Raw genomic sequence first — 26,957 nt, forward strand, 5'->3', positions numbered from 1 at the left:
GAATGTAATAAGTGGTATAGTCACTATCTATTCCATCCAGAGGCATTTAAATTGCTTGCAGATTTCTCTCTTTTTAATGGTTTAATTGTTTTTAAAGAAACCTAGAATTTGTGATAAGATTTGCAATTCAAAATTGCCCATGTTATAAATGCTCCTTACAGTTCTGGAGGTGGCATCCCGACATGTGAAATGCCACCCCAGCTGAGACTAGGGTGACCAGTTAGCAACTGTGAAAAATCAGGACGGGGGTAATAGGGGCTTATATAAGACAAAGCCCCACATATCGGGACTGTCTCCTATAAAATTGGGACATCTGGTCACCCCAGCTGAGGCATTCCGTAGAAGTGGTGGCTCCCCTTGAGCCAGAACAATCTGACAATTATAACATCTCTATCCATTAACACATATACTCAGTAGTAATTGTTTGTGTGGAAGAGAAAGAGCAGGAAAGGAAAGGAGGTTCAATGAATAAAACAGAGTTTAAAACTCTCTGCAATAGTGCTTTCTTTTTAAACTCCTGTAGAGGGCAGAGGAGTGACTGGAAGAATTCCCCTCCTACATACTGTGGGTATATTCTAGTGCTCTGCAGAACTCAACAGTTTTGGTTTTAGTTGGTTTCATGTCCACTGATTTTTGTTTGGAATTTGAGGTCTAAATTCCCAATTGTAAACAAAACTCAACCAAAGCAGCCTAGGTTTGCATGATTTCCATGCAGACCTCAGCTCATGCTCAATGCAAGGGTCAAGAACCTCCACAAATCTTCTGGTAAGCCTTGCCCAACTTTGGGGTTTGTTAAGGAAACCCAAGTTCCACAAAGCTCCAGTAAATTCTTTGCCGCCCAAATGTCAAATCCTAGAGGCAGTGTTGACTTTCAGTCATTCTCCACAGTAGGGCCAAATTTAGCTCTAATGTAACTTTAAGACCATGGCTATGTCTACACCACCGCGGTAAGTCGACCTATGCTACGCAACTCCAGCTATGTGAATAAGGTAGCTGGAGTCAATGTACTTTAGGTCGAGTTACCACGGGGTCTACACTGCAGGGGGTTGATGGGAGAAAATCTCCCATCGACTTACCTTACTCTTCTCTTCGGGGGTAGAGTGCAGGGATTGACTAGAGAGCGATCTGCAGTCGATTTGGTGGGTCTTTACTAGACCCGCTAAATCGACTGCTGGTGGATCGATCTCAGAGCGTCGATCCCTGCGGTAGTTTAGACCTGCCCCATGTGCTGTGGCTGTGTTTTTCTGGCACTGAGGCCATTTATAGTAAAGCTGGATGCTGGAAATTACTGTAGTTTTAAAAAATAAAATCTAAAGCAGAATAACTCTATTCCAATTTTGATACAAAGATTTGATCATTGATTACTAATAACTGTGAGAAAAACAATTCAGAGCAGTTTTGCCTTTCAAAGCCTTCAGAATTAAAATTTTAAAAATACTGTGCCCTAAGCCAGTGCAAATTAAAGAGAGGATCCCAGATGAATAAATATCCATTCGGTAACAGTGGTAGTACATTTTGTATCCATTTTGCCAGTGTGCTGGATATGAAATTTACTCCTGTTTCTCCAGAAGATTTAATTACGGATCACACTCTGGCTACATGCAGTAAATGCAGAGTGGCTGCTCCGTCTGAAAACCATTGCATATTTCATGTGTAACCTGTCAAGTGATGCAGCGAGTGTGGTGCTACACTGTGTTATGTTGCATTGGGCACGTCATAGTTTGATGTGATACAGCATAATACCGTGTGACTCAGCCTAAGCCACTTAAACCAATTTGATATACCAATGACATGTTATGAATGCAGATGCTGTCTAAAGCCAGCTCACACTTTGAGAACACTGCAGTAATTCACCAGCTTGTCAGGTTTGAACTAGCTTACTTGGTCAACTTGCCTGTTTAAAGTAAATGACAGGGTTTTGGTAGTCTATTTCAGCTGTTTGTTCATTCTGTTTCCAATACCTAGGTATTATATGATGCCTACGGTTTCCTTGAGAAGAACAGAGACACTCTTCCTGCTGATATAGTGGTGGTGCTGAGAACTTCAGAGAACAAACTTCTTCAGCAGCTGTTCTCTAGTCCATTAACCAAAACAGGTATTTCTCTGCATAACTTTGTTAATAGTAAGACTTCCTGACTAGATGTCTCTGCAGCCTTCTACTACTACTATTAGTGTGGGTTTGGTTTGGGCCTCTACAAACCGTTCCTAAGAAGGTACCTTCTCTCTCTCCTTTCAGGAGGTGAGAGGTGGAGCTCAGAATCTGAACTTTCCTGTAAGAAAATAGTTCACCTTTTGTATTATGAGACTTTACTGTTTAACTTGATTGATCTTAACAGGCACTTTGCTGTAACTTCACTAGGTCAAGGATTATTGTGCTCTTTCAAAATGTCAGTTCTGTCCTCCTTTTAGGAGATCCTAGGGGGGAATGTTAGCAACAAGACGATAAAGTCAAGGCCTGCTCCTCACAGCACAACCTAAGCTGAATTTTTAATAAGTAATATAAGTCAGCCTATTTCTTGTGGTTTTGCATTTGGATTTGACTTTGGGATTCTCGTCCCTTGCTGACTAGGGCTGAACAAGATAGAGACAATGATCTTAGCCTTGTTGGAAGGGAGAGGGTAGAAGTACTTTTTACTACCTAGTGGCTGCTAGTGAAGGGATGATGTAGTTAAGGAGGAGTCTGCTTCTCCTTTTGCTGCTGTGAGCTTAGCAATTGGTGAAATGTGGGTGAGGACTATCTTATGAGACTGGGGTCAGCATGCTCTGTGCCTAGTTGGGGGTGAAAACCCCTTTACCTTTACATGCTTTGATTTTTGGGTCCTGGTTGGCTTGATGAAAGAGCCTATTCTATTCATCCTGGTAGGGTCAGGCAAAGCAAAAGAAGCCTTGCACCTAGTCAGATATCTGAGACTGTGCTACATTGTCAATGTTTTTGTCATTCTGATTCAATGTCTCTGTGCTTTTCCTGTTAGAACCTAATCCGTCATTTAGGAATTTGTCCCAATTAGCAGTCCCAGTTTTATAATAACTGTCAGTTATTAGCAGTGAACTTGATGGTGAGCAAGGCAATCGTACCATACAAGCTTCTCCTGAATTCTGGTCCTTTCACATAAACTTGTCTCTCTGGCTTTTGAAAATATTTTCACCAGCAGCAGCATTGAACTGAGTGCTTTGTCTGAGACACAGTAGGAACTGCACTCTGGCATGCCGATTAGGAGTTGCAGACCACTATTACTTTATATATGCTAAGTATACCGATTTGCTGTCACTATTTTTTGTATCTTAAATTCTTTACTGTTGTCACTCTCTAAATGGATAGGGTGACTTCTGCTTTCCGTTACAAAATTCTTGCCTCTCTCTGAACTAGCAGCAGCAATATTTTCTGCCAGGTCAGTATAGTTTGGAGCCTTGGGATGGTTAAGCATGTACTTCTGCATATGATGCTACAAGGTCTTAAAAAAAACCAACACTTTATGCTCTATTTTTTTCAGCCATCTAATATAATTGGCAATACTTCTGGTGTAGGGACCTGTGTTCTGAAATCAGATTGTTGCCAAGTTTGTCTTTGGCAGCCTGCAGGATAAATGAAAGGTTTGGCAGAGAATTGAATGTATAAGTATGGCTATTAATACCTCATACCTGCTTTGTGAAGGAAGTTAAAGGCAGTCTCCTCGTAACTTTCTACAAAGAAGCTCTTGTACACAAAATAATAGAGATTATGTAAATGTCCCATAAGATCCTCAGCTTGTGTTTGAATGCATCCCTACCCGCAGACATATACTTCATTAGCAAAGCAAGCCAAAATCTAATACCATCTTTCATTCCAGGATTGCATTTAACATTCCAAGACTTTACAACATTTTCTTCAGTTTGTGTAGATTTTTTACTGGCACAAAAAGTTAATAATTTAAATGGCAGCTACATTAAAAAAATGTGCCAAGGCAACGTTGGCTTTATATGAGCCTTTCTGCCACTGTCTTCAATGCTTTGTTTGAAGATGAGCAACAGCGCTGTCTGACATCTGTTCACAACTAGCTTTGGAATGTTTGGTGTTCATGCTATTGGCCGAAGAGCCCTCTTCCATCTGTGCAATGGCCACTAGGTGGTGCTATCTCAGAAGTTTGAAAATAACATGGGCATGATGATTATTACAAAATTATTCCTAAATGCCACTAAGAATGAAAATAAGGAAACCGGATGCCTGCTTCCCTCCACTCCCTGACAAACTCTTCTCTGTTTGAAGTAAATTTATCAAAATGCCTTGCATATAGTTTAAGTGTCAAAAACTGAGCAGCAGCAAGAAAATAAATATTAAAAAGACAAAATTATTTTCCTAATTTAGGATCATGTGAATCTCTGTAATTTATCAAATGTTCTGACCCCCTCTCAGTGAATGCTTCTATTTTGTTGGAGCAGACTGTGTAGTTTAAAGTGCCAGAAATGAACAGCAGGATGTAAAGAACATGTATGTAGTAGTATAGTTTAAAAGAGTTTATAGTATAGTTTAAAAGAGTTCACAGATCCCACTAACTGACATCCATACTCAAAGTGAACATTCTAGGATTGATTATACAGGGTTCATACCTCTTTTTTGTTACTTCAATGGGAGGTAAGGTGCATTCAGAACCTTGCAGAATCTGTTTGCACTTTCTAGTGACCTTTAACTTCAAATGTTCTGCATAGTGAACCTAAATATTAACCCACTAATTTTCCAAATTGCTTCCATGTTCTACACTATTTCCATCTGCAGAGTTCCTGCTGATGAGAAGTGTGTATGTGAAATGAGTGTAAAATGTGCCCCAATTAAAAGAGAGAAGCATAGTGTACTTGCAAGGAACAGGGTGCCTCTATTTTGCTGAATTTGTAAGTTTCTTTTTTAGCCAAATGCAACTATTTTGGTCTCTTTTGTTTCACAGATTTTGGGAGATTGGTATCATGAGTGACAGTGTCAGAGACAAAACGATTAAACAATCCGGGAAAGAGGTTAACCTGAGAACTATACATTATACTGAGTTTAATTGAAGATGGCCATATAAAAGGCTCATGCAGCAGTTACAGAAGTAACCCTAGTAACTTCACTTATAGATGCTGATACTGATGTCGCCTTGATGTTTGAGCAGATTCTGTCATAATCTCTTAAAGACTGGATTTTGCTTTACGATATCTATGGTAAATATCCTGCAAACCTACCTGGTGGTGTTGCCTTCCCCTCAGAGCAGGTTGCCCCTAAGGGCTTGCATATGCCCTCCTGGCTTGAACTCGTGGTATGTGGGTGTGGATCTGTGGTCCACAAGGGGGGGCAAGTTGGTGAGGATTATACCTGGCATTTCCCTATAGTAGCTGTTGAGTCTGATACTCATACCATCAGATTAACTCTCTCTACCACTGCCTCAAGCCAGGAAGGGGTCAGGGGGTTTAGGGCAGCGGGTTGGGTTGCAAGAGGAGTGCGGGTTGCAGCAGGGGGCTCAGCAGGGGGTCAGGGTGTGGGGTGTGGCAGGGGGCTCAGGGCAGGGGGTAGGGGTGTGGCAGGGGGCTCAGGCCAGTGGGTTGGGGTGTGGGGTGTGGCGGGGGATGGGGGCCAGGGTGCAGGGTGCAGCAGGGGGCTCAGGCCAGGGGGTCGGGTGTTTAGGAGGAATGCGGGGTGCGGCAGGGGGCTCAGGGCAGGGGGTCGGAGTGCAGGGTGCGCTAGGGGACTCAGGGCAGGGGCTGCAAGAGGGGTGTGGGCTACGGCAGGGGGTCGGGGTGCAGGAGGGGTGAGGCAGGGGGCTCACGGCAGGGGGTTCAGCTGCAGGAGGGATTCGGGGTGCAGGCTCTGGCCTGGTGCACACAGGGGTCTGTGTGTTGCTGTTGCTTCAGGCACCACCCCCAGCAGCTCCCATTGGCTGGGAATGGGGAACTGGGGGAGGGATAGCTCAGGGGTTTGAGCCTGTTAAACCCAGGGTTGTGAGTTCAATCCTTGAGGTGGCCATTTAGGGATCTGGGGCAAAAAATCTGTCTGGGAATTGGTCCTGCTTTGAGCAGGGGGTTGGACTAGATGACCTCCTGAGGTCCTTTCCAACCCTGATATTCTATGATTGTATGAACCGCAGCAGGGTTCGTAGAATCATAGAGCCTGCCCTTCCCCCGGTGCGTGTTGGGCCGGAGCCACTCTAGGTAAAAGCTGGGGGTGCGAGGAGCTTGTGGGCCGCAGAAAATAACCCTGTGGGCCATGTGTTTGAGACCCCTGGTCTAAGCCAAAACTAATACATTGTGGTACTCTGTTCCATCTGGGATTTCTGTGGGTATCCAGTGATCAAAGGCTGGATACCACAGGGGGATATTTTGAAGGGACTCAGGGATTGCGGTCAACCTACAAGGCAAAGACAGGCCTGGTGTAGGCCAGAGGAGAGTGCTTCAGTGGCTGACAGGCTGGTTGTGTTAGGGAGATGATATCCAGCTAGCACAGGCAAGACTCCCTCGCATAGTAACAAAGTGACTCACAGCCTTGGGTGCCCTGGGAAGCATCACCAGAGGAATCCAAGCCTTTGTGCTATGGAACCCTTGGGTGCTTCAAGTTTCTAAAGCCTCAGTAAGCTGCAGCACTGGTTTCTCCCTTGACCTCTCTAGCACATTTCCTGGGCACTGGCTCTCAGTTTGCTATCCCTTCTCCAAAATGGACTTGCTGTATGCCTCAGGCCCAGCACTGACCCCTGAGATACCCCAGTTACTTAAACACATTCCTCTCCCAGAACTCCACCCAAAAAGTATGAAGCTTCTGGTTACAGTTTAACTTGCAGAGGCACAGAGTAGTTCTGAAGTAGTCAACACACACCCTTTGCACAATCTAACACCTTTGTGCTCTTTTATACTTAACCATGTAAAGCACAGGAGAGTACACATGATACAAAACAATAAACATCTGAAAGAACAATATCCCTCACTTTCTGTCTCTCACTTCCTTTGTGAGTCCTTGGGGAACCATCTGGGTCTAGGAAGGCAAGAAGGGTGTCTCCTCATGCAGTCTGTTGCATGCTAGGTGGTCTCTCTCCATCATGGAGCCCCTTCCCAGCTTCTGTGACTCAGTATTGCCAACCCTGAATGTTCAAAAATCATGAGTCAGGCTCACCAAAAATCATGAGATTGGCGTTAAAATATTGAGATTATGTAAAAATAATAGATTTGGTGTTCTTTTTATATGCCTTCTGCGTTTTGAGCCTTTAGAGTGCACTGGGGTCACATTTTGAAACTTTCTCCGCAGCCACAAGAACTAGAAGCTTACTTTTGCTTTAAGAATGAAGGCTGAAATCATCACATATTCACTTGACTCCGTGAGCTGGGGCTTTAAGGAAAACAATAATTATCATGAGACTCATGAAAAAATCATGAGGGTTGGCAACACGGAGACTTTGCTATGTCCTGCTCCATGCTTTCTCTTATTTTATTGCCCCCTTGTTCCTGTGTGGCTCGCTATTTAAACCCACCTGGCTTCCTTTGTTCAGTCTTTTGGATAACTTTCGAATGCTCCTGCCTTCCGCTTCCCTTCAGAGGAGTTAAGCTAAAACTGGTTTTCTAAGGATGCATCTCACCCAGGGCTTGTCTACACCATGCAGCCTTGTTGCTAAAAGTCAGCGTATGTAAACGCTCTTTGTCAGTACTTTGTTGGCACCAGGGCCGGCTCCAGCATTTCTGCCGCCCCAAGCAAAAAAAAAAAAAAAAAAAGCTGCGATCGTGATTGGCGGCGGCAATTGGGGGGGAAAAAAAAAAGCTGCGATCAGCGGTGGCAGTTCAGCGGCAGGTCCTTCGCTCCTAGAGGGAGTGAGGGACCTGCTGCCCACGAATTGCTGCAGGTGCCGCTCCTCTCCCTTGGCCGCCCCAAGCACCTGCTTGTTAAGCTGGTGCCTGGAGTCGGCCCTGGTTGGCACTTTTGCTGACAAAATAGTTCCGGCCCCTGCCGACAAAGCCGCGTTCACACTGCCACTTGCATTGGCAAAACTTTTGTCTTTCGCGAGGGGGCTTTTTTAAGTACCCGTGAAAGACAAAAGTTTTGTCGACAACTTTGCAGTGTAGACGTACCCCCACTGTGAGTAGCAGGGTTTTATTTTTTAAAATAATTTTTTTTTCATTAAATATATCAGATGAAATCTTGGCTGCATTGAATTCAATAGGGGGTGGATTTCACCTATTAGAAATATTATGAGTTTTCATCTCTGTTTTTGCTGGCATTCATTGGTCATTTTTTTCTGGAGTTTGAGGTAAAGAGTTATTTACAAAAATAAATTATTTGTAAACAGTCTGCCTGATCATCCCTTCCCCACCTCAATATTTACTTTGTCTGTTGTCTTTTGTGTTATCTTAATCCGAGGAGTTCTCCAGTCATCCCTATAGTACTCCAAGAAAAACAGAGTAGATGAACCCGGTATGTGTCATCTTAAAAAAAAAAAGCTGGATTTATTTTTATTTTTTTTAATAAAAAGTTCAGGCTTTCTTTACATGCCCTAAAGAATCCAAAACACGAGCACAAACACTGACTCCTCCCCCTTTTTGGAGGTCAGCTTAAAAACTCTACAACTAGTGTCTGCTCCAAATCACATACTGCAACATCCTCAAACCTACCATTATGTTGCACAATGACCTTTTTTTAAAAATGATTTGCAGTTATCAATTTAACTTGGCAATTTTCCAATTTAAGATACTGTGTCTCAGTATAAATTATTTATATTTTTGACAGCAAATGGTACTTTACTGAACAATCAGAAATAGTGAAAAATAACTAGGTTATTTTGGATTTCAATCCTTTTACTACTGCACACAGAGTGAAATCCTAGATCCACTGAAGTCAATGGGAGTTTTGCCATTGACATCAGTGGAGTCAGGATTTTACCTATACTGCTTATTACTTTGTAATCCCATTGAGTACAAACACTCTGCCTGGTGATAACTGTTTGCAGAATTGGGCCCTTGGCTTGGTGTACACCATGTTTATTCACTGAAATGAAATGTGTTTCCATTTAGGCTTAAAGGGTTTTTTTTTTTTTTCCTCCTTTTAATTCCACAGATCACAATAGAACAAAAGACTCCAAACATTTTACAATTTATTAATTTATCTCATAATAAAATCTATTTATAATGGGACGTTTGTGTCATATATTTTCCCTATTAAAAGATAACTGCAGGCACTTTAAATCAAATGAATCCGATACAAAGCCATTATAATTATAATCTCTCTGCTTAAAGATGAATCAGAACTTACATTTTCTAAGAATTTGGGTCAAGTTAATAGAAGCTATATATTTTCTTTTTAGAACACAAGAGGCTTTCTTACTTCTGACTGTCTGATCCATATGTTAAAAGCATATAAAAATTAATTGTTTTTGCTTTGCTGCCAGTGTATTGTGTGCAAAGAGAGGCTTTAAACCACAGCTGTGCATAGTAACAATTGTGAACTTTACTGGGTTGCAGATGTGGGACATCAGTAAACTAAATTAAATGTAGCTTAACTGAGCTTTAGAGTTTGGGTGTTTGATTACATTTTATTTAGGTTCCCAGTTGCACAGTATACATACAGTTCCATGCTTCCTCTGTCTGAGGCTTTTCCTCAGATCCCAGGATTTGTGTCACAGGGCAATGGAAATATACAGATGCTCCTAATGAGATTCGATAAAAGTAGGACCCAGAGCATGCCACCCATATAGGCTATCTGGGATAGCTATCAAAATGGAGCTCACTTAGGGACAGAACCTTCTATCAAAATCACAAGTAAGGGCCCAATCATGCTAACACACAATACAAGATATAATTGTCACTATTGTCAATAATTCCATTAAAATCAAGAGTAACGTGAATCTCTGGGATTACTCATGGCAGTAAGCATTACAGCTGTTACTCTAGGCCAGATCCTGCTATCCTTGCTCTCATTAAATAGTATCTTACTCCACAAGAAGTCAATTTCAGTGTGAGTACTTGCAGAATAAATTACTCCTGGATAAAGATGGCAGAATCTGTCTGTTAGTGTTTGAAGACTTGGATCCTAACAGATAGAACTGAGTTGTTTTAAGAAATAGATATTGACGGTTTAATTGTGTCAATTTGTAAAAGGCCATTCCTAATAAGCAAAACTTGGGAGGAACTTTGTTTTGTTCTCTGCCTTCTTATAGCTGAGGGAAGATGATGCTTTCTCTTTTAATATTTCCAACTACTAGAGCTGGTCAAAACATTTTTGATGAAAATTTTTCCTGTGGAAGAATGCTGTTTTGTCTAAACCAGTATGTTTCCATGAAACATTTTGGTTTCAATAAAGACTTTATTGGGAAGATTTCTCAGGTCCAGGAGAGAGAGAGTGAGACCTACACTGACCCACCCCAGAATAGCTTGTAGACTGGTCACTAGGGCATTTGCCAGAGATGTGGGAGTGCCACACAGTGAAGTCCCTGCTCCAAATCAGGAAGAACAGGGACTTTTAACTTGGGTCTCCCATATCCTGGGTGAGTGCCCTAACCATTGGGCTTTTGGCCATTCTAGGGTCTCTCTCTCAATCATGGGGGTTTTTTATTTGTTATTTTGTTTTCATACCAAGATTCAAAAGGTCTTAGTTTTCTTTCTATTGTGGAATGAAAATAAATGTGGAAATCTCAAAATTTTTCACAACATGGAATGGTGGTTTTGTTATCCAGTCAGCCTTACTTCTAACCTAACTTCTTACCTGTTTATAAAATGTCATTTAACATAGATACACAATAATTAATCTTAATATTTCATTTCATACTGATTTAATTAAAATATAGCAACAGATGTGTTATATAGAAGATATTATTGGTTTTAATGTTAACTATTAGAATATGGATCTCATTGTGTGTTATGTATCATCATTTTAATAGTAAAATGTTCACAAAACATGTACACTGATTATTTTAAAAGTGAATTTATTAGAAGCTAACCTTGCCAGGCACTGAGTGCTCTGAGGTCAAATGGAATTGAGGGTGCTCGTCACCTCACAGGAGGCTCTCAGCAGCTCAAAGGATCAAGACCCAAATGAGCAATTAATAATTCTTAAGCTTTCATATGAGTCGGTACAGCAGATAAAGCATGTGGGATGTTCAAGTAATACATGCAACATACTGACAACTTAAGCATCCATAATATTTTGCGGGTGTACTGTACTTTTACAAAGAATGTGCTAACAAATCCAAATGTCTCTAAATCATCCAGCTTGTGTTTACTGTAGCTAATAGCCAACATGTCTTATGGCAAACTACCTCTGAGTCTGCGTTAGATTTTGCTCATATATTCATTTCAATGTTTTGTATGATGGTGGTGCTGTTGTGCTCTGATTTTGTACTTTGTTTTAACAAGGTCCACCACCTTCACTGCTCTTTCACCGTACAACAAGCTGCAAAGGTCAGTGGTCTTTTGAACCAGCATGTCTGTTTTCCTGTTAGTTAATACAGTCTTGTTTCTTTTGACTTGACTTGTGAGAACAGCATCAGCAATGGATAGCAATGATTCAGTAAGATAATTTCAAAAATAGCAAAAGAGCTGGGTATTTGTCCCATTAATTTAGCATAGATTAAAAATAGAATAATTTCCCTAAATATTATATTCTATCAGAAATGAATCTTTTTATGATATTTTTGGAAACATGACATAAAATATACAGATATACAGACATACAAAGGAACAAACACTCAGTTGAGTGGCCTAGAGACCCAATTTAGTAAGAATTAACAGCCAACTTCTTTAACTCACAGACTTCCAAAATGGGTCCTCTGCATCTTGTGCAAGGCTCTATAGCTGTCTTTTGTACTAAAGTAAAACCTGAAGAAGGTGACTGCTGTCTCTGAAGAGTGAATTCCTACGTTTGGAAAATCTCTCTTAGTTGGCTGATGTTAGTCTTACCTGTAAAGGAAAATTTGGAATTAAGAAAAGAGAAAATACAATGCAGTACTACCTTCAGATGGCAACTACTTGGTAGTTTTTAATATCCCTTGTCTCATTATTGTTATTTCTCCTGATTTGTGCTTTATGGGACAGATTTTAAAAAGAGCTATGGATAGGGACCGAGGCGATTGTTTTCACTGTGAAAATCAATGAATAGTAGTAATAATATTGAACTACCAATCTGGTGCAATTCGATATTGTTTCCATGAGTCCTGATGCAGGATTCCCAACCCCAAGTGTTCAAAAATCATGACTCAGGTCCCCCAATCATGTGAATAGCTTAAAAATTATGAGATTTTAAAAAATAATACATTTTGGGTTTATTTACTTTCTTGTGTAGGAGCCTTTAGAGTACACATTTTACAGCTTTTTTTGTTTCTGTTTTAAAAAGAAAGTGGAGATCTTCACGTAATCACCTGATGCCAGGAGCTAGGGCTTCAAGACAAACATTGTGAGATTTGTAATAAAATTATGAAAAGTGGCAACATTGCTGTTGACTCTGGAAGGTGATGCTTCAGGAAATATTGTCACAGAAGCAGTATGTCTGTGAAAAGCAACAGAGGGTCCTGTGGCACCTTTAAGACTAACAGAAGTATTGGAGCATAAGCTTTCGTGGGTGAATGCCCACTTCATCAGACGCAAGTAATGGAAATTTCCAGAGGCAGGTATAAATCAGTATGGAGATAACAAGGTTAGTTCAATCAGAGAGGGTGAGGTGCTCTGCTAGCAGTTGAGATGTGAATACCAAGGGAGGAGAAACTGCTTCTGTAGTTGGATAGCCATTCACAGGCTTTGTTTAATCCTGACCTGATGGTATCAAATTTGCAAATGAACTGGAGCTCAGCAGTTTCTCTTTGGAGTCTGGTCCTGAAGTTTTTTTGCTGTAAGATGGCTACCTTTACATCTGCTATTGTGTGGCCAGGGAAGTTGAAGTGTTCTCCTAAAAGTTTTTGTATATTGCCATTCCTGATATCTGACTTGTGTCCATTTATCCTCTTGCATAGTGACTGTCCAGTTTGGTCAATGTACATAGCAGAGGGGCATTGCTGGCACATGATGGCATATATAACATTGGTGGATGTGCAGGTGAATGAGCCGGTGATGTTGTAGCTGATCTGGTTAGGTCCTGTGATGGTGTTGCTGGTGTAGATATGTGGGCAGAGTTGGCATCGAGGTTTGTTGCATGGGTTGGTTCCTGAGTTAGAGTTGTTATGGCGCGGTGCGTGGTTACTGGTGAGAATATGCTTAAAGTTGGCAGGTTGTCTGTGGGCGAGGACTGGCCCGCCTCCCAAGGTCTGTGAAAGTGAGGGATCATTGTCCAGGATGGGTTGTAGATCACTGATGATGCGTTGGAAAGGTTTAAGCTGAGGACTGTAGGTGATGGCCAGTGGAGTTCTGTTGGTTCCTTTTTTGGGCCTGTCTTGTAGCAGGAGGGTTCTGGGTACATGTCTGGCTCTGTTGATTTGTTTCTTTATTTCCTTGTGTGGGTATCGTAGTTTTGAGAATGCTTGGTGAAGATCTTGTAGGTGTTGGTCTCTGTCTGAGGGGTTGGAGCAGAAGCGGTTGTACCTCAGCGCTTGGCTGTAGACGATGTATCGTGTGGTGTGTCCAGGGTGGAAGCTGGAGGCATGAAGGTAGGCGTAGCAGTCGGTGGGTTTTTGGTATAGGGTGGTGTTAACGTGGCCATCACTTATTTGTACTGTGGTGTCTAGGAAGTGGACCTCCCGTGTAGATTGGTCCAGGCTGAGGTTGATGGTGGGGTGGAAGCTGTTGAAATCATGGTGGAATTCTTCCAGGGTCTCGATGATGAAGATGTCATCAATGTAGCATAGGTAGAGAAGGGGCGTGAGTGGACGAGAGCTGAGGAAGCTTTGTTCCAGGTCAGCCATAAAAATGTTGGCATATTGTGGGGCCATACGGGTGCCCAAGGCGGTGCCACTGGTCTGGAGATATATATTGTCACCAAATTTGAAATAACAGTGCGTGAGGATAAAGTCACAGAGCTCAGCAACAAGTTGTGCTGTGTCATCATCAGGGATACTGTTCCTGACCGCTTGTATTCCATCTCTGTGTGGGATGTTTGTGTAGAGAGCCTCTACATCCATGGTGGCTAGGATGGTGTTTTCCGGGAGGTCACCAATGCATTGTAGTTTTCTCAGGAAATCAGTGGTGTCACGGAGATAGCTGGGAGTGCTGGTGGCGTAGGGTCTGAGTAGGGAGTCCACATATCCAGACAGTCCTTCAGTGAGAGTGCCAATGCCCGAGATGATGGGGTGTCCAGGATTTCCAGGTTTGTGGATCTTGGGTAGTAGATAGAATAACCCCGGTCGGTTTATGGCTGACCTGGAACAACGCTTCCTCAGCTATCTACACCAGCAACACCATCACAGGACCTAACCAGATCAGCTACAACATCACCAGCTCATTCACCTGCACGTCCACCAATGTTATATATGCCATCATGTGCCAGCAATGCCCCTCTGCTATGTACATTGGCCAAACTGGACAGTCACTACGTAAAAGGATAAATGGACACAAGTCAGATATCAGGAATGGCAATATACAAAAACCTGTAGGAGAACACTTCAACCTCCCGGGCCACACAATAGCAGATGTAAAGGTAGCCATCTTACAGCAAAAAAACTTCAGGACCAGACTCCAAAGAGAAACTGCTGAGCTCCAGATCATTTGCAAATTTGACACCATCAGGTCAGGATTAAACAAAGCCTGTGAATGGCTATCCAAGTACAGAAGCAGTTTCTCCTCCCTTGGTGTTCACACCTCAACTGCTAGCAAAGCACCTCACCCTCTCTGATTGAACTAACCTTGTTATCTCCATACTGATTTATACCTGCCTCTGGAAATTTCCATTACTTGCGACTGATGAAGTGGGCATTCACCCACGAAAGCTTATGCTCCAATACTTCTGTTAGTCTTAAAGGTGCCACAGGACCCTCTGTTGCTTTTTACAGATTCAGACTAACACGGCTACCCCTCTGTTAGTATGTCTGTGGTAATTAAAAATATCTATGAAAAGGAACCAATGCTAATATAATAAAAGGTGCTCACATACCACACAGTGATAAGTGCTTGCACAAGAGAGAGAGAGAGAGAGAGAGGCACTAAAAGTCCGGTCGGCTCCATGCAGCTCCTGGAAATGACTGGCATGTCCATGTGGCTCCTAGGAGCAGGGCCAATCAGGGAAGTTCTGTGCGCTGCACCCGCCGCCAGTTCTGGCTCCGCATTTCCCATTGGCTGGGAACAGTGGCCAATAGGAACTGCAGGGGCAGTGCCCAGGTGCATAGACAGCACACACCATGCAGAGCCCCCGACCCCTCCGACTAGGGACCGGACATGGCAGCCGCTTCTGGGAGCAGCACAGAGCCAGGGAGTCTGTCTTAGCCCAGCTGCACCCGCAACCAAGAGCTGCCTCAGGTAAGCGCCACCCAGCCAGAACCTGCACCCCAAGCCCCATGCGCCAGGTCGGAACTCCCTTCTGCACCCCAACTCCTTCCCAGATCCTGCACCCCCACCCTAATCCCAACCCCCTGCCTCAGATCGGAACTCCCTCCCACACACAACCCACACCCCAGTGCCCTAGACTTGAGCCCCCTCCCGTACCCAAACTCCCTCCCAGAGCCCATACCCCAAACCTCCGCCTGCACCCCAAACTCCTGCCTGAGCCCACTCCCACACTCCAAACCCCTTGGCATCAGCCCCAAGCCCCTCATCCCCAGCCCCACCCCAGAACCTGCACCCCCAGCCGGAGCCCTCACCCCCTCCTGCACCCCAACCCTCTGCCCCAGCCCGGAGCCACCTCCCACATGCTGAACCCCTCATTTCTGGCCCCACCCTGGAGCCTAGGGGAAGCCCCGAACTTCCCCTCCGCGCCCCACAGGGCTGTGTGTGGTCTGTGACTGATTTTTTTCTGTTGATCAGTGGCCCCTGATAGAAAAAAGGTTCCCCACCCCTGCCTTAGCCTCTCTATGGCCCTGATTCAGGAAGGAATGTAAACAACAAGCCTAGTATTAGGAACATGAAGTCAACTGGACTTCTCCTGTGCCTAAAGTTAGATGTCAACTGAAGTACCTAGTTTGTTTCCATAACAAGAAAATGAGAATATTACTACTAATTATGTAAAGGGATACTATAAAGACTAGTTAGATATGTCAAACACTTTGAAGATGAAACCTCTTTTTATAACTACCCTGAGTTAATACGGTCTGTCTACAATATTGCTGTACACAACTGACAGTTCTTCATACAGCTGGTTGAAAAAAAATTGACCAAACAGTTTTCTGTCAGAAAATATCATTACATCAAAATGTTTTGTAGGAACATGTTGATTTCAGCTTAATTTTAACCATTTTGACTTTTTGATTGTCTTAATAAGGTAAAATGCTCTTGATCATTACCTGTTAGGTTCACTCCCTCTGGGGCACCTGGCATTGGCCACTGTCGGTAGACAGGATACTGGACTAGATGGACCTTTGGTCTGACCCAGTATGGCCGTTCTTATGTTCTTATGTAAAATGTTTGACATTTTCATTCCCTTTTATTTCATGTAAACTTTTATATTATAATATTTTAATATTATTGTATATATTGTATTAAATATTTTATTTAATATTTTGTATGATCATCTTTCAACACTTATAGAGCCAAAGCAAAACAAATCATGGTTCCACACTGAATTTTTTGGAATTTCCATTCTGCAGGAAATATCTATATTTTGAGGGGTCATTCGAAATGGCGGAATATGGAAATTACATTTTTCTGACCAGCTCTAGTTGTTAACATTAAGTCTTTATTGCCAACAACAGGCTATTTCATTTACTAACTAATTTACTCTCCCCTTCATGGTACATTCTATTTATACCAGCTGAAGATTTAACTTTGGGTTCCTAATTACCTTTTGTTTGAATGGGAGGAGACACTTTTTTCCGTCTCTCTGTGATATTACTTCTTAAATTCAATCGTTTAGTGTATTCCTTAGAGATACAATACAACTGGGCAGCATTCAAGTGGGAAGGTAAAGCTTTAGAAGAGGGATGTCCTGATTAAGAAAACAAACAAGCAAACCCCCCCCCAACCCCGACACACCACAAAATTACATGCCAGGGGTGGCAGATTGTGTTTGCACCGCTGCTCTTCCTCATGAGTTGTAAGAACTCTGTAGTGGTCAGGCTGCTACAGAAGCCCAATCAGCAGAGGATGTCCGAGAGAGGAGCTGAATCAATGCATTCCTGAGATGCCCTGCCAACACCCCTCTCCAGTCACTACTGTCCAGTGTTCGGACCCTGCTAGTTGGTTATGAAGTCTCAAAGGGAATAGGAAGTGTGGGTCTCCTGCAGTAACTTCCAAGCAGATTTCCCAATGCCCCGTAAAATGCCAGGAGAACATGGCACAACCTACAGCTGAATTCAAACCCCATAATGAACAATCCTACAGTACATCTTATAACAGTGGGAACAGCTAAACATAGAGATGACTACATCAGCAAACATAGTACTATGATCCTTAAAATTATCATAGTACTGTACAGAATGAATAAAGGCTTGGTGCAGCAGTCACCCCGTACAAAGAATTCTCACACTGATTTCAAAGGGGGGGGTGTCTGCGTATGGAGCAGCTGCAGCATGAGGCACTAAATAATGAGATATTTAAAATAAAACACATAAAGTGTATAGAAAGGGAGTGTGCAAAAACAGAGGGCTGGAAATCACAACTTCTGAATTCTTCTCCTACTTCCACCATTTACTCAATGTTACTTGGGCTAAGTTGGTTAACTTTTTCTGTGCCTCAGTTTACACCAGGAGTTTGGTATTATTGACATAAGTCACAATACACCAGACAATCCTGTAAGTGCAGCAGTAAGCCAAGCAGGTTTAAAAGCTCATGTTTCCCCTCCTCATTCAGCAGTTCACCACCCTTATAATCCCTGCCTTCATCCCCCACATCTATTTTGAAATACCTGTGGTAGAACAGACTTGAGAGTTCAACCATGACCCTCACGTGGTGAACAACCCCTCTTTTAAAGGGACAGACATTGTTTTTCAACATATCCTCTGGTTGCTTCCCTCCAAGCAACTATCATCACCTCTGTCTTGTCTGGTTTGAGCATCAGCCAACTAGCTCTTGGTCAGACTCTGCAGGTACTCAACTAATATAACTGGTATAATTAATTCATGTGCTTCAGGATAACCATCGTAATACTGCTATTTGACCAATGAGTTGATCACTGTGTCCTGGTCAATGAAATGATCTGGTCAATTAAATCAATCCTAGTAGTCAATTTGAAAATAAAAACCTCGTTACTGAGATAAGTTTGTGTAATTTGAAACAATAGGTTGGTTGGCATCCATTCTGTCACCCTCTACTCTTTGATAACTTTATTCCTTTAAATGACAAATTAATTTATTCCAGTAAAATAATGATTTCAAAACAGAAATGATCTATATGCTTATATAACAAAAGCATTCATATTATTTAACATATTTAATGTAAACCTCTTGCTTCCCATAATCTCCTTTGTTTGCCATCCATTGGTGTGCTATGTCTAATTTAGGGCCAGGTCATTGACGAATTACAATAATAACTTGCTCTTATATAGTGCTTTTTATCAGTAGATCTGAAAATGCTTCCCAATCTTTAATGTATTTTTCCTTGCAACACCTGTGGAAAGCATGGCAGTGCTATTTCCCCCATTTTACAGATGGGGAACTGAAGCAGAGAGAGGCTAAGTGATTTGCCCAAGTCTATGGGAAGTCTGCACAAGGAAGCCTTTTAGGGCCTAATTCTTATTTAGAATAAGGCCTCTTTACACCACGTTGGCAATGGAAAGGGGTTTTGAAGTGCGTATAATTTTCATTTATGCCCACTTTTAGACCCCTTTATGCTACCGGAGCAGGGTAAAGAGGCCTTTGTGTAAATGAGAATCAAAGGCTCAAACTGTTAGAGCCTTGTGGCATGGGGCTTGACACTTTTATTTGTCTACAAAGACCATTTACATATTATGTGCTGTGGAGATAGTAATAATTTTGGAGCTATATACACATACATAGATACATACGACTATTACTAAAATATCATGATTCCCGTGCTGTTTGTACATTCTTGATTTTGAAAAACTGGTTAGGATCTCTTTTTACTTCTAGGGACTTCAACAGGACTGATCACTCATTTTGGTTAGAAAGTACACTGTATTTTCCAGTATAGTATCTGAGGCTGCAGTATCTGGTGTGTGTATTGACAAACAATTCTATCCCATATATAGTATTTATATAAATATTATATTCTTATGTAAAATGTGTAATATGCGTGAAAATTGGATTCTTAGCTATTTTACTGCAGACAGATTAACTTAAACGGCTTCAGTGACTCAATAGAGTTTTGATAGTCAGTGACCAGATTCAAATGAGCACCCAATAAAAAATGACATGTATTCCGTTATAGTCTAGCTCAGAGAAGCTTAGCCTTTTACAGTAGCAGAAGATGAAAATGCATTATGGAGATAAGCAGTTGACTTCCTTAGGCAAGATAAAATGTACTAAAAGGAAAGGCAGAAAAGAATCTCTGTATGTCAAAGACATGGTCTGACTCTGTACCTCTTCCAGGATGCAAGTGCTTAGCTGTGAAAAAGCAGTGACAATGAAATATGAATGCATTTTACTATTCCCGACCGTATAATATTACTTGATATTTAAAGTGCCCCATCCATATCTAAGGAAGAAGCATGAATGAAATTAATAAAATAGATGAAAATAAGGGAAGAGCTTGTGCTATGCCCTCTATATTGTAGCTGCACATTTCAGTAATGTTCCTGATACAGTCTGTATGGGTATGATGCCATTGTCATTAAGATGTTTTGCTCTGAGTCAATTTCACTCTAGAAAGTAAATATTATACCAAAATAACAATGTTATCCTTGCCCCCTTTTAAAGGAATAGATGAACCATTTCAAATCAAATCAGAACTGACCCAAATGATTATTATAATGCTTACTAATATTTATTTAGATATTGTAGCATTTGCCATCTGAAAATAGTAAAGGACTTACAAACCTTAATTAAGCACCATGACCTCATTGAGGCAGGTAGGTATTATGATACCTATAATACAGTTGGAAAAAAATGATAATCATGCAAAATAAACAACTCATCAGGATCCTGCAGTGAGTCAGTTTCAGCACTAGGATTGGAACCCAGGAGTCCTGTGAGGCCCCTCCCTTTCTAACAACTAGATAACACTCCAGACACTGAACCTGAAAAAAGAAAACCCTGATCTTTATTGCAGTTTGTAAATGTCTAGTGAATTTTTTATAATTGTTTTTCAAAACCTGTACTACTTGGCTTTAGGTGGAACGAGGAGGCAGGGTATGTTGACAGTATTGTCTTTCTTACATGGTTGAAATGAGCCAACACTAAAGAGGGTATTTGAAAGAAAACCTGTACTTGTGAAATTTCCAGCACAGTTTCTGACAAAAGGAGTCTGGATACAGGGCCGCTCCAGGCACCAGCAAAGGAAGCAGGTGCCTGGGGCAGCACTCCATCCGTTATTGGGGTGGCACATCCAGGTCTTCGGCAGCAATTCGGTGGCGGGTCCTTCACTCCCTCTCTTCCTCTTCGGCGGCAGCTCAATCAGGTTTTTCTTTCTTTCTTTTTTTTTTCCTTCGCCACTTGGGGCGGCAAAAAAGCTGGAGCCGGCCCTTGTCTGGATAAGCATCCATACACTGAACTGAAATATAATAATACAGTCCTTTGCACGACTCCAGCACCTTCTCTAGAAGGCTCTCAAAGCACTTTGCAAACATTAATGAATGAAGCCTACTTAAACCCTAGTGGCATTATTAGCTCTTTTGTGCAGAAGGGATAACTGAGAACAGAGAGGTTAAGTGACTCCCTCAAGGTCACAGCAAGTCAGTCTCTGGGCTCTGATCCTACAAACACTAAGGCAGGAGGCTCTATCATGTTTCATGTAAGTAGTCCCACTTCAGGTAAGTTAAGTACGTGCTGTTTTCAGGATTGGGGCCATAGTCTTGTAGTTTGCCAGAAGCTGGGAGTCGATGACAGGGGATGGACCACTTGATGATTGCCTGTTCTGTTCATTCCCTCTCAAGGACCTGGCATTGGCCACTATCAGAAGACACAATACTGGGCTAGATGCACTACTGGTCTGATCCAGCATGGCTGTTCTTATGTAACCACTAGGCAGTGCTCCCTCTTTTGCTAATTAAACATCCATGTTGGTAGCTTAGGAAAAATTCTAATTTTTAGTCACTTTAATTTCCAAAATTTATGGGTTTTGATTTAATATAAGCAATATTTTATTTAAACACATCTGCACCTGCAGATACTGTGTTTACTCTAGATTGTCTGTCATGCTTTATGTGGGAAGCTAGACTTCTAAAAGAAACAGTGCTGTCTTTTAATCTTTAATCAGTTTAACCTTTCCAGGAATACATGGGCTGTTTTAACTGGGTGTGATATTATCTAAAAACTTTCATTCTTCAAATATTGATATTATTCATAAAGTGGAATAAAATTTAATTATTTTGGTGTGTATAGTAATAAATGACATTGTAAATGAAAATCAAATGCAAAGAGCACAGCTTCTAATATTTACTGATCAGGGAATAAACCACACATTAATTCTTGTCTAACACTTTTTGTTATATGGAGTGATTTGCAAAGAAGGCTTGTTCTGTTTGTTAGTTTTAATTGTATAGAGGAGTAGGTGAGGGAATTATTTTCCTGAACTTGAGTTTCTGAGATGGTTTCACAAACCATTATTTAAAGTATTATTTTGTATTTGATTTGGAAATCCTAACAAAAACTTTCTTTCAATTTGACTGAAGCTGCTATCCATTATGTAGTAATTACATAGGAGCTCATTTGAAATACAAAATGAAGTCCAAAATAAGAATGGATAAGAATTTATAAAGGTAAAGGGGGGAGGGTGTGTCTTATTTTTGGCCTAAAATTGCTATTGCTTTTGCCAGTAAAAATAAATAAAATCAGCTGTTTGGAAGAGGCAGCAAATCACTGTGTCTGAATCTTATTTTTTTCCTTGGCAGTCTCTTTCAGCCGCACTGTATTTAGACAGAATTACACATTCTGTGCATTGTACATGATAAATGCCTGGATTATTTATTGTAAACAAATGTTGTGTTGATGTTAAACATCATGGAAAATCAAATACGTGCACCGATGGTCTAAAGAGGCAGTAACAAAATAAGAGTCTATCAGTCACAGAGCTAATAAAGCGGGAAGCAAACAACACAGGATAATGATCTTAGTGAGGATGACCATCGGCTTCACTACATTCATTATAAAGCCATCGTATATCTTCTAGGTATGTAAATACAACTCAGGGAGTATTCAAAGTTTGTTTTAGACAGAACATATAGACCCATGTTTCAGTTCTCCCAAGGTATGTGGAAAAATTTAACTGGAATGAACCCCGCTGGTCTCTTAATATTCAATTAAATCAGTTAAATTCAATTCCAGGCAAATTTCTAACTGAAATCAGTAGTAATTATGCTGATGTTAAGACTGCAGTGTCAGACTTTATAGTAGTGTTAGGAGGATCAGAATCTCTCTGTTTCTCCTCATAGCAAATAGCAGATAAACCTGTTTCTTAAGTGATAAGTTCAATAACCTGAAATTCTCTACAAAAACAAATAATTCATTTGACCTTAACATATTCCTCAGTTTTAAAACAAATTTTCATTTATTCATTTTCAGAGATAGATCAAACCACCAATAATAATAGCAAATGACCCAATAATGTTTGTCAGAGTTCTATAAATGGCCTAATTGATAGAGAGTATTAGAGTGGGACTTGGGAAATCTTGGTTCTGTTCCTGGCTTGGTCACTGGTCTACTGGGTGGCCTTGGGCAAGTCACTTTACCTCCCTGTACCTCAGTTTCCCCAGCTGTAAAATGGCAATAATTATACTGATCTCCTTTAGAAAGCACTTTGTAAAAGTCAGATGATATTGTTATTTTATTACAAGCTCAAAGAAGATGTCCAGTTATCATAATTGTTCCAGAGCCCTGGAAACAGAATTTTTTTTTTTAAATCTGTTTATAAAGAGAACACTGTTGGAATGGTATAAAGTTGTATTTGATTAATATTTAATGGAATTAGTCTGCACACTGGAAAAAATATTCTAACTGCACAGCAAATTCATTTTTATACAAAAATAATAACATATCAGATTAAAAAAAAATACAAGAGATGACTTGGAACCAAGTTCCCAGAATATAACACTATAGAACTTTAGGATGTTTGAAATCTGGACCTGAATTTGCAGCTCTGATCTATCCCTAACCTGAAATAACCAACAATAAAATCATGATCTGCAAAGGATTTTTTTTTTAAATTGGCCTCATTCCATTATTTTTATTCCTTATGATGTGTAAAGAAGGCCTGAAAGGTTATGTCTGCATTTATTGAAAGTCCCCCCCCCCCCCGCTTGTTTATTGCTTATCAGGAATGTGAGGTTTAGTCTAAATTTTAATGGAGGATGTCTGGAGCTGGGATGTTGAGTGTGAGCTCTACAATCATAATTGAACCTTTAACAAAAACATCATTTATCCAAAATGTTAATTATCCATTGAAGTTCGATATGCTTTAATAAAAGCAAACAAAAACCAAAGAGTTTTGAACAAATCCAACTTACATTTCCTTCCCCTCTCTATTGCTTAACTTTTACCCTTTTGTACTGATACTAGTTCTCCAGTTCATGGCTTTGCAGCCTAAACAGGACCTGAATGGCTGTTGTAAAACTCAAGCAAAAAAAACAAACCAAATCAAATCACTTTTTCCACATTTTCAGGCCTTATATAAAAAGGAGCAGAAACCCTTATTCCCCTCCCCCTCCAACACCACCAGTCATTTTTAATCAAAAGTACATTTCAATAAGAGGAAATGTTTTAATGTGAGAATTGCCAGCTATTAGCTCATGTTGAGCTCTTTTGTTACGATTAGGAGAAAAATGTTCACGTTTTGTCCTTAGATTTGTAGCAGATTTTCAAAACAGGCTCACATTTGTTAGCATCTAAAAAGTTACATTGCAAAACAAGTTCTGAAAACATTGACACGTTTTGTGTCCTGTGATGTGATATGGCCTGACAAATAGCCACACATTCGGTTTGGACTGGACAGGACCTTAACACAGTATTGTGTCACTGTCCTCTATGCCAGGACCTTAACACAAAAAGACATTGAGAATGAATAAATGTCCAAAATGTTTGAATTGCTCCTGAGCATGTAATCTCCAAATTTCGAGTGTCAGTCTCCAGATTGTTTTCAGAGGGTTCAGTTTCCTTGTTAGAAGGGAAGTGAGACCATAGGATGTCAAAGGTTCTTTTCAGTTTAATGTGGGTAGTGTACTCTCGCAATTCCCTGGTGGGATAAGTACTATTAAATAAATATTCTTTGCTTTTTGTATATTTTGTGTTACTTCCTTACCAGTTCTATAATGTATAGTTTAGCAAAACCCTGAAGAATGTTTGGAGTTACAAGTCTTCCGTAAAGCAAATAGCCAAACACTGGAATGATGCAAACAAGGCACTTACCATCTGAGAGAAGTGTTAACACTTTATTTACATTTAAATTAAAATGGAAACTTATTTATGTTTTATGTTTCTGAGAGGTGTGTGGTACATCTGCAGAGGTCTATTGTTTATTCATGTTGTAAATCCTTTGAAATGTGTTAAAATGCTTCCCACTCATTATAAAAATCCTGCCACCCATGGATTAGGACTTTGATGTCACCAATCCTGCTTCAAAGGGTTCTTTCAATGCTATTAATCACAGTTTAGCCTCTGAAGATATAGCCAGAGAAAACATTTGGACATCTTGTGCTAGACTTGCTAAAACTTTAAAATATATGGTGTGTCTTGCATATGTATGCACAGTCCACATCACTTCCTCTCTCTTCTCTGAACCTTTATTTTGTAAAGTTATTTTGTTATGCTGCAAATAAAGCTGAAATGTTTCGGGTGATTCATACTGTACTTTTAAAAAATGTAAACATGTCATTCAATTGACTCCACAGCAAAACAATGTGGTTTTGACCAAGGAGTCCAGTCAGTCTTTAAAAATCCCAAAAGACAATAGCATTCAGGATTAAGCAGGCCTATGTGTCCAAAGCTCAAAAAAAGAGATTGTTTTATCATCTCTTTAATTAGTTTGTGATTTTAGATGCCATCTACGCACATCGGGGTCCATGTGATTTCTTACTAAATAGCTTTATTTCTGCTCTTCCGCTCTCAAAACTTTGAATGATTCACTGATAAATTGATTACTAGCAATTGAGCTGTTATGCCTTTGTGCTGCTGCTTTCATCAACTCAATACGCTACGGCCAATGACATGCCTCCTTATCACCGACTTTTTTTCTCTGAAATCAACACTGCACCCTGGTACCTCTCTTTTGTTACCCCTACCATTGCTGAATGCTCAGTGATGTGGAGGATCTGTGATTATCTGGGTTCAGCAGAAGAAGTGTGGTTATATCTGGTAGCATTCTTAGTGCTGCTACTTAGACTGCTTTCTCACCTTTCAGATTTTCCCTTCTCTCAGCGAAACAGCAACTGTTCTTTCAATTTGTGTTTCCATCTCTTTTAACAGGTAACTTGGCACAGGCAAGAGCCAGAGTGACAGCAGCATCTAGGTCTTTGCCTCCACAGCTTAGTGCTGGGCGCATCAAGGTTAGTAATATTATGTTGCATTTGCAAAAGGGAAGAAATTTAAGTCAGCAAATATTATTGTGGGACTATAGACAAGATATTCAGCTGCTGTAAATCCACAATGGGGCAGATTTATATCAGCTGAGAATCTGGCCCTATTTCAGAAAATATGCACCTTGATCTGGATTACTGTATCCAGTTTTGGTCACCAGCCCATTAATGAGTCCAGCAAACACAAACAGATGTGGTTAGAGAAATGGTGGAATTTATATATGACAACAGATTGAAAAGACTAGGGATGAAATATTGACTCCATTGAAGCCAATATCAAAATATCCATGGACTTCAGTGGGGCCAGGATTTCATCCTGGGAGTGTGTAGCCTGAAAAGGATATTTAATTGGTTGGAATTTGGTTGGAGTAGTCAACATTATGAAGGGCAAAATAGAAAACTGACCCATTCCTCTGCTTTATCCTGCCTTTAAGGCAAAAACATTTGAAAGAGATGGACAGTCAATGTGGAACCACTAGGGTGACCAGACAGCAAGTGTGAAAAATCGGGACGGGGGGTGGGGTGGGGTGGGGAATAGGCGCCCATATAAGACAAAGCCCCAATATCGGGACAGTCCCTATAAAATCGGGAAATCTGGTCATCCTAGGAACCACTGAAAGGACATGCTTCTTAATGGAACATATAGTGGAGCTATGGAATTAGTTGCTGCTAGATTTCATCAAGTAAATACTGTAGCAAGATTGTAAAAGGATGCGATAATTTTCTGACCATTAATAACATTTGTTGCACCAAGCTCAGGCAATAAGGGAGAGAACGTTTATGGGTCAGGTTGATAGTATTAAGAATTCAAGAAATTACTCCTGGTCCTTCCCTATATATTCTAGCACTCTGCTGGCCAAGTATATTACTGGTTGGGTTTTGTTTTCTTGTTTTTTTTTGTCGATGCCTACACTACATATTATTAATAAATAGTGGTAATAATAGCTATACTAAAATAAGCTTCCAGGCTTGTTTTGTTTTGATTTTTTTTCCTCTGGGCCTTTTATGGCCATTCATATATCATCCTGGAGCTTGTTCATTCACTATACCTGCAAATATAGACTCAGATTTCAGAGATTTATTCTCTCACTGGTATAAACTCGTTTAGTGCTGAAGGGAAATACCCTATCGAATTTCCTGCAAGATAGCACTTATACCCATATTGTCTTTCCAGTTTCATCTTCAACCACCGTTAGTCATCTCTGCATACATTTTACTGATTCAGCGTGGGTGGATCAGAGCAACTCTGTCTTGGCAGCTTTAGTAAAAGCTTTCCGTTAAACTAAATAATATT

The 26,957-nt window shown here is 40.8% G+C and overlaps 1 protein-coding gene across 1 annotated transcript in view; it reads left to right on the top strand.

Annotated features, from left to right (window-relative positions):
- MYO3B (myosin IIIB) overlaps positions 1–26,957 on the top strand; it is a 319,441-nt gene that overhangs the window by 165,327 nt on the left and 127,157 nt on the right. The window contains exons 22-23 of the mRNA XM_034786511.1: positions 1,966–2,095; positions 25,554–25,633. Coding sequence (XP_034642402.1) covers positions 1,966–2,095; positions 25,554–25,633 — 210 coding nt within the window. The remainder of the gene's footprint in view (positions 1–1,965; positions 2,096–25,553; positions 25,634–26,957) is intronic.

Source organism: Trachemys scripta, chromosome 11, assembly GCF_013100865.1.
Source record: "Trachemys scripta elegans isolate TJP31775 chromosome 11, CAS_Tse_1.0, whole genome shotgun sequence".
Lineage (NCBI taxonomy): Eukaryota > Metazoa > Chordata > Testudines > Emydidae > Trachemys > Trachemys scripta.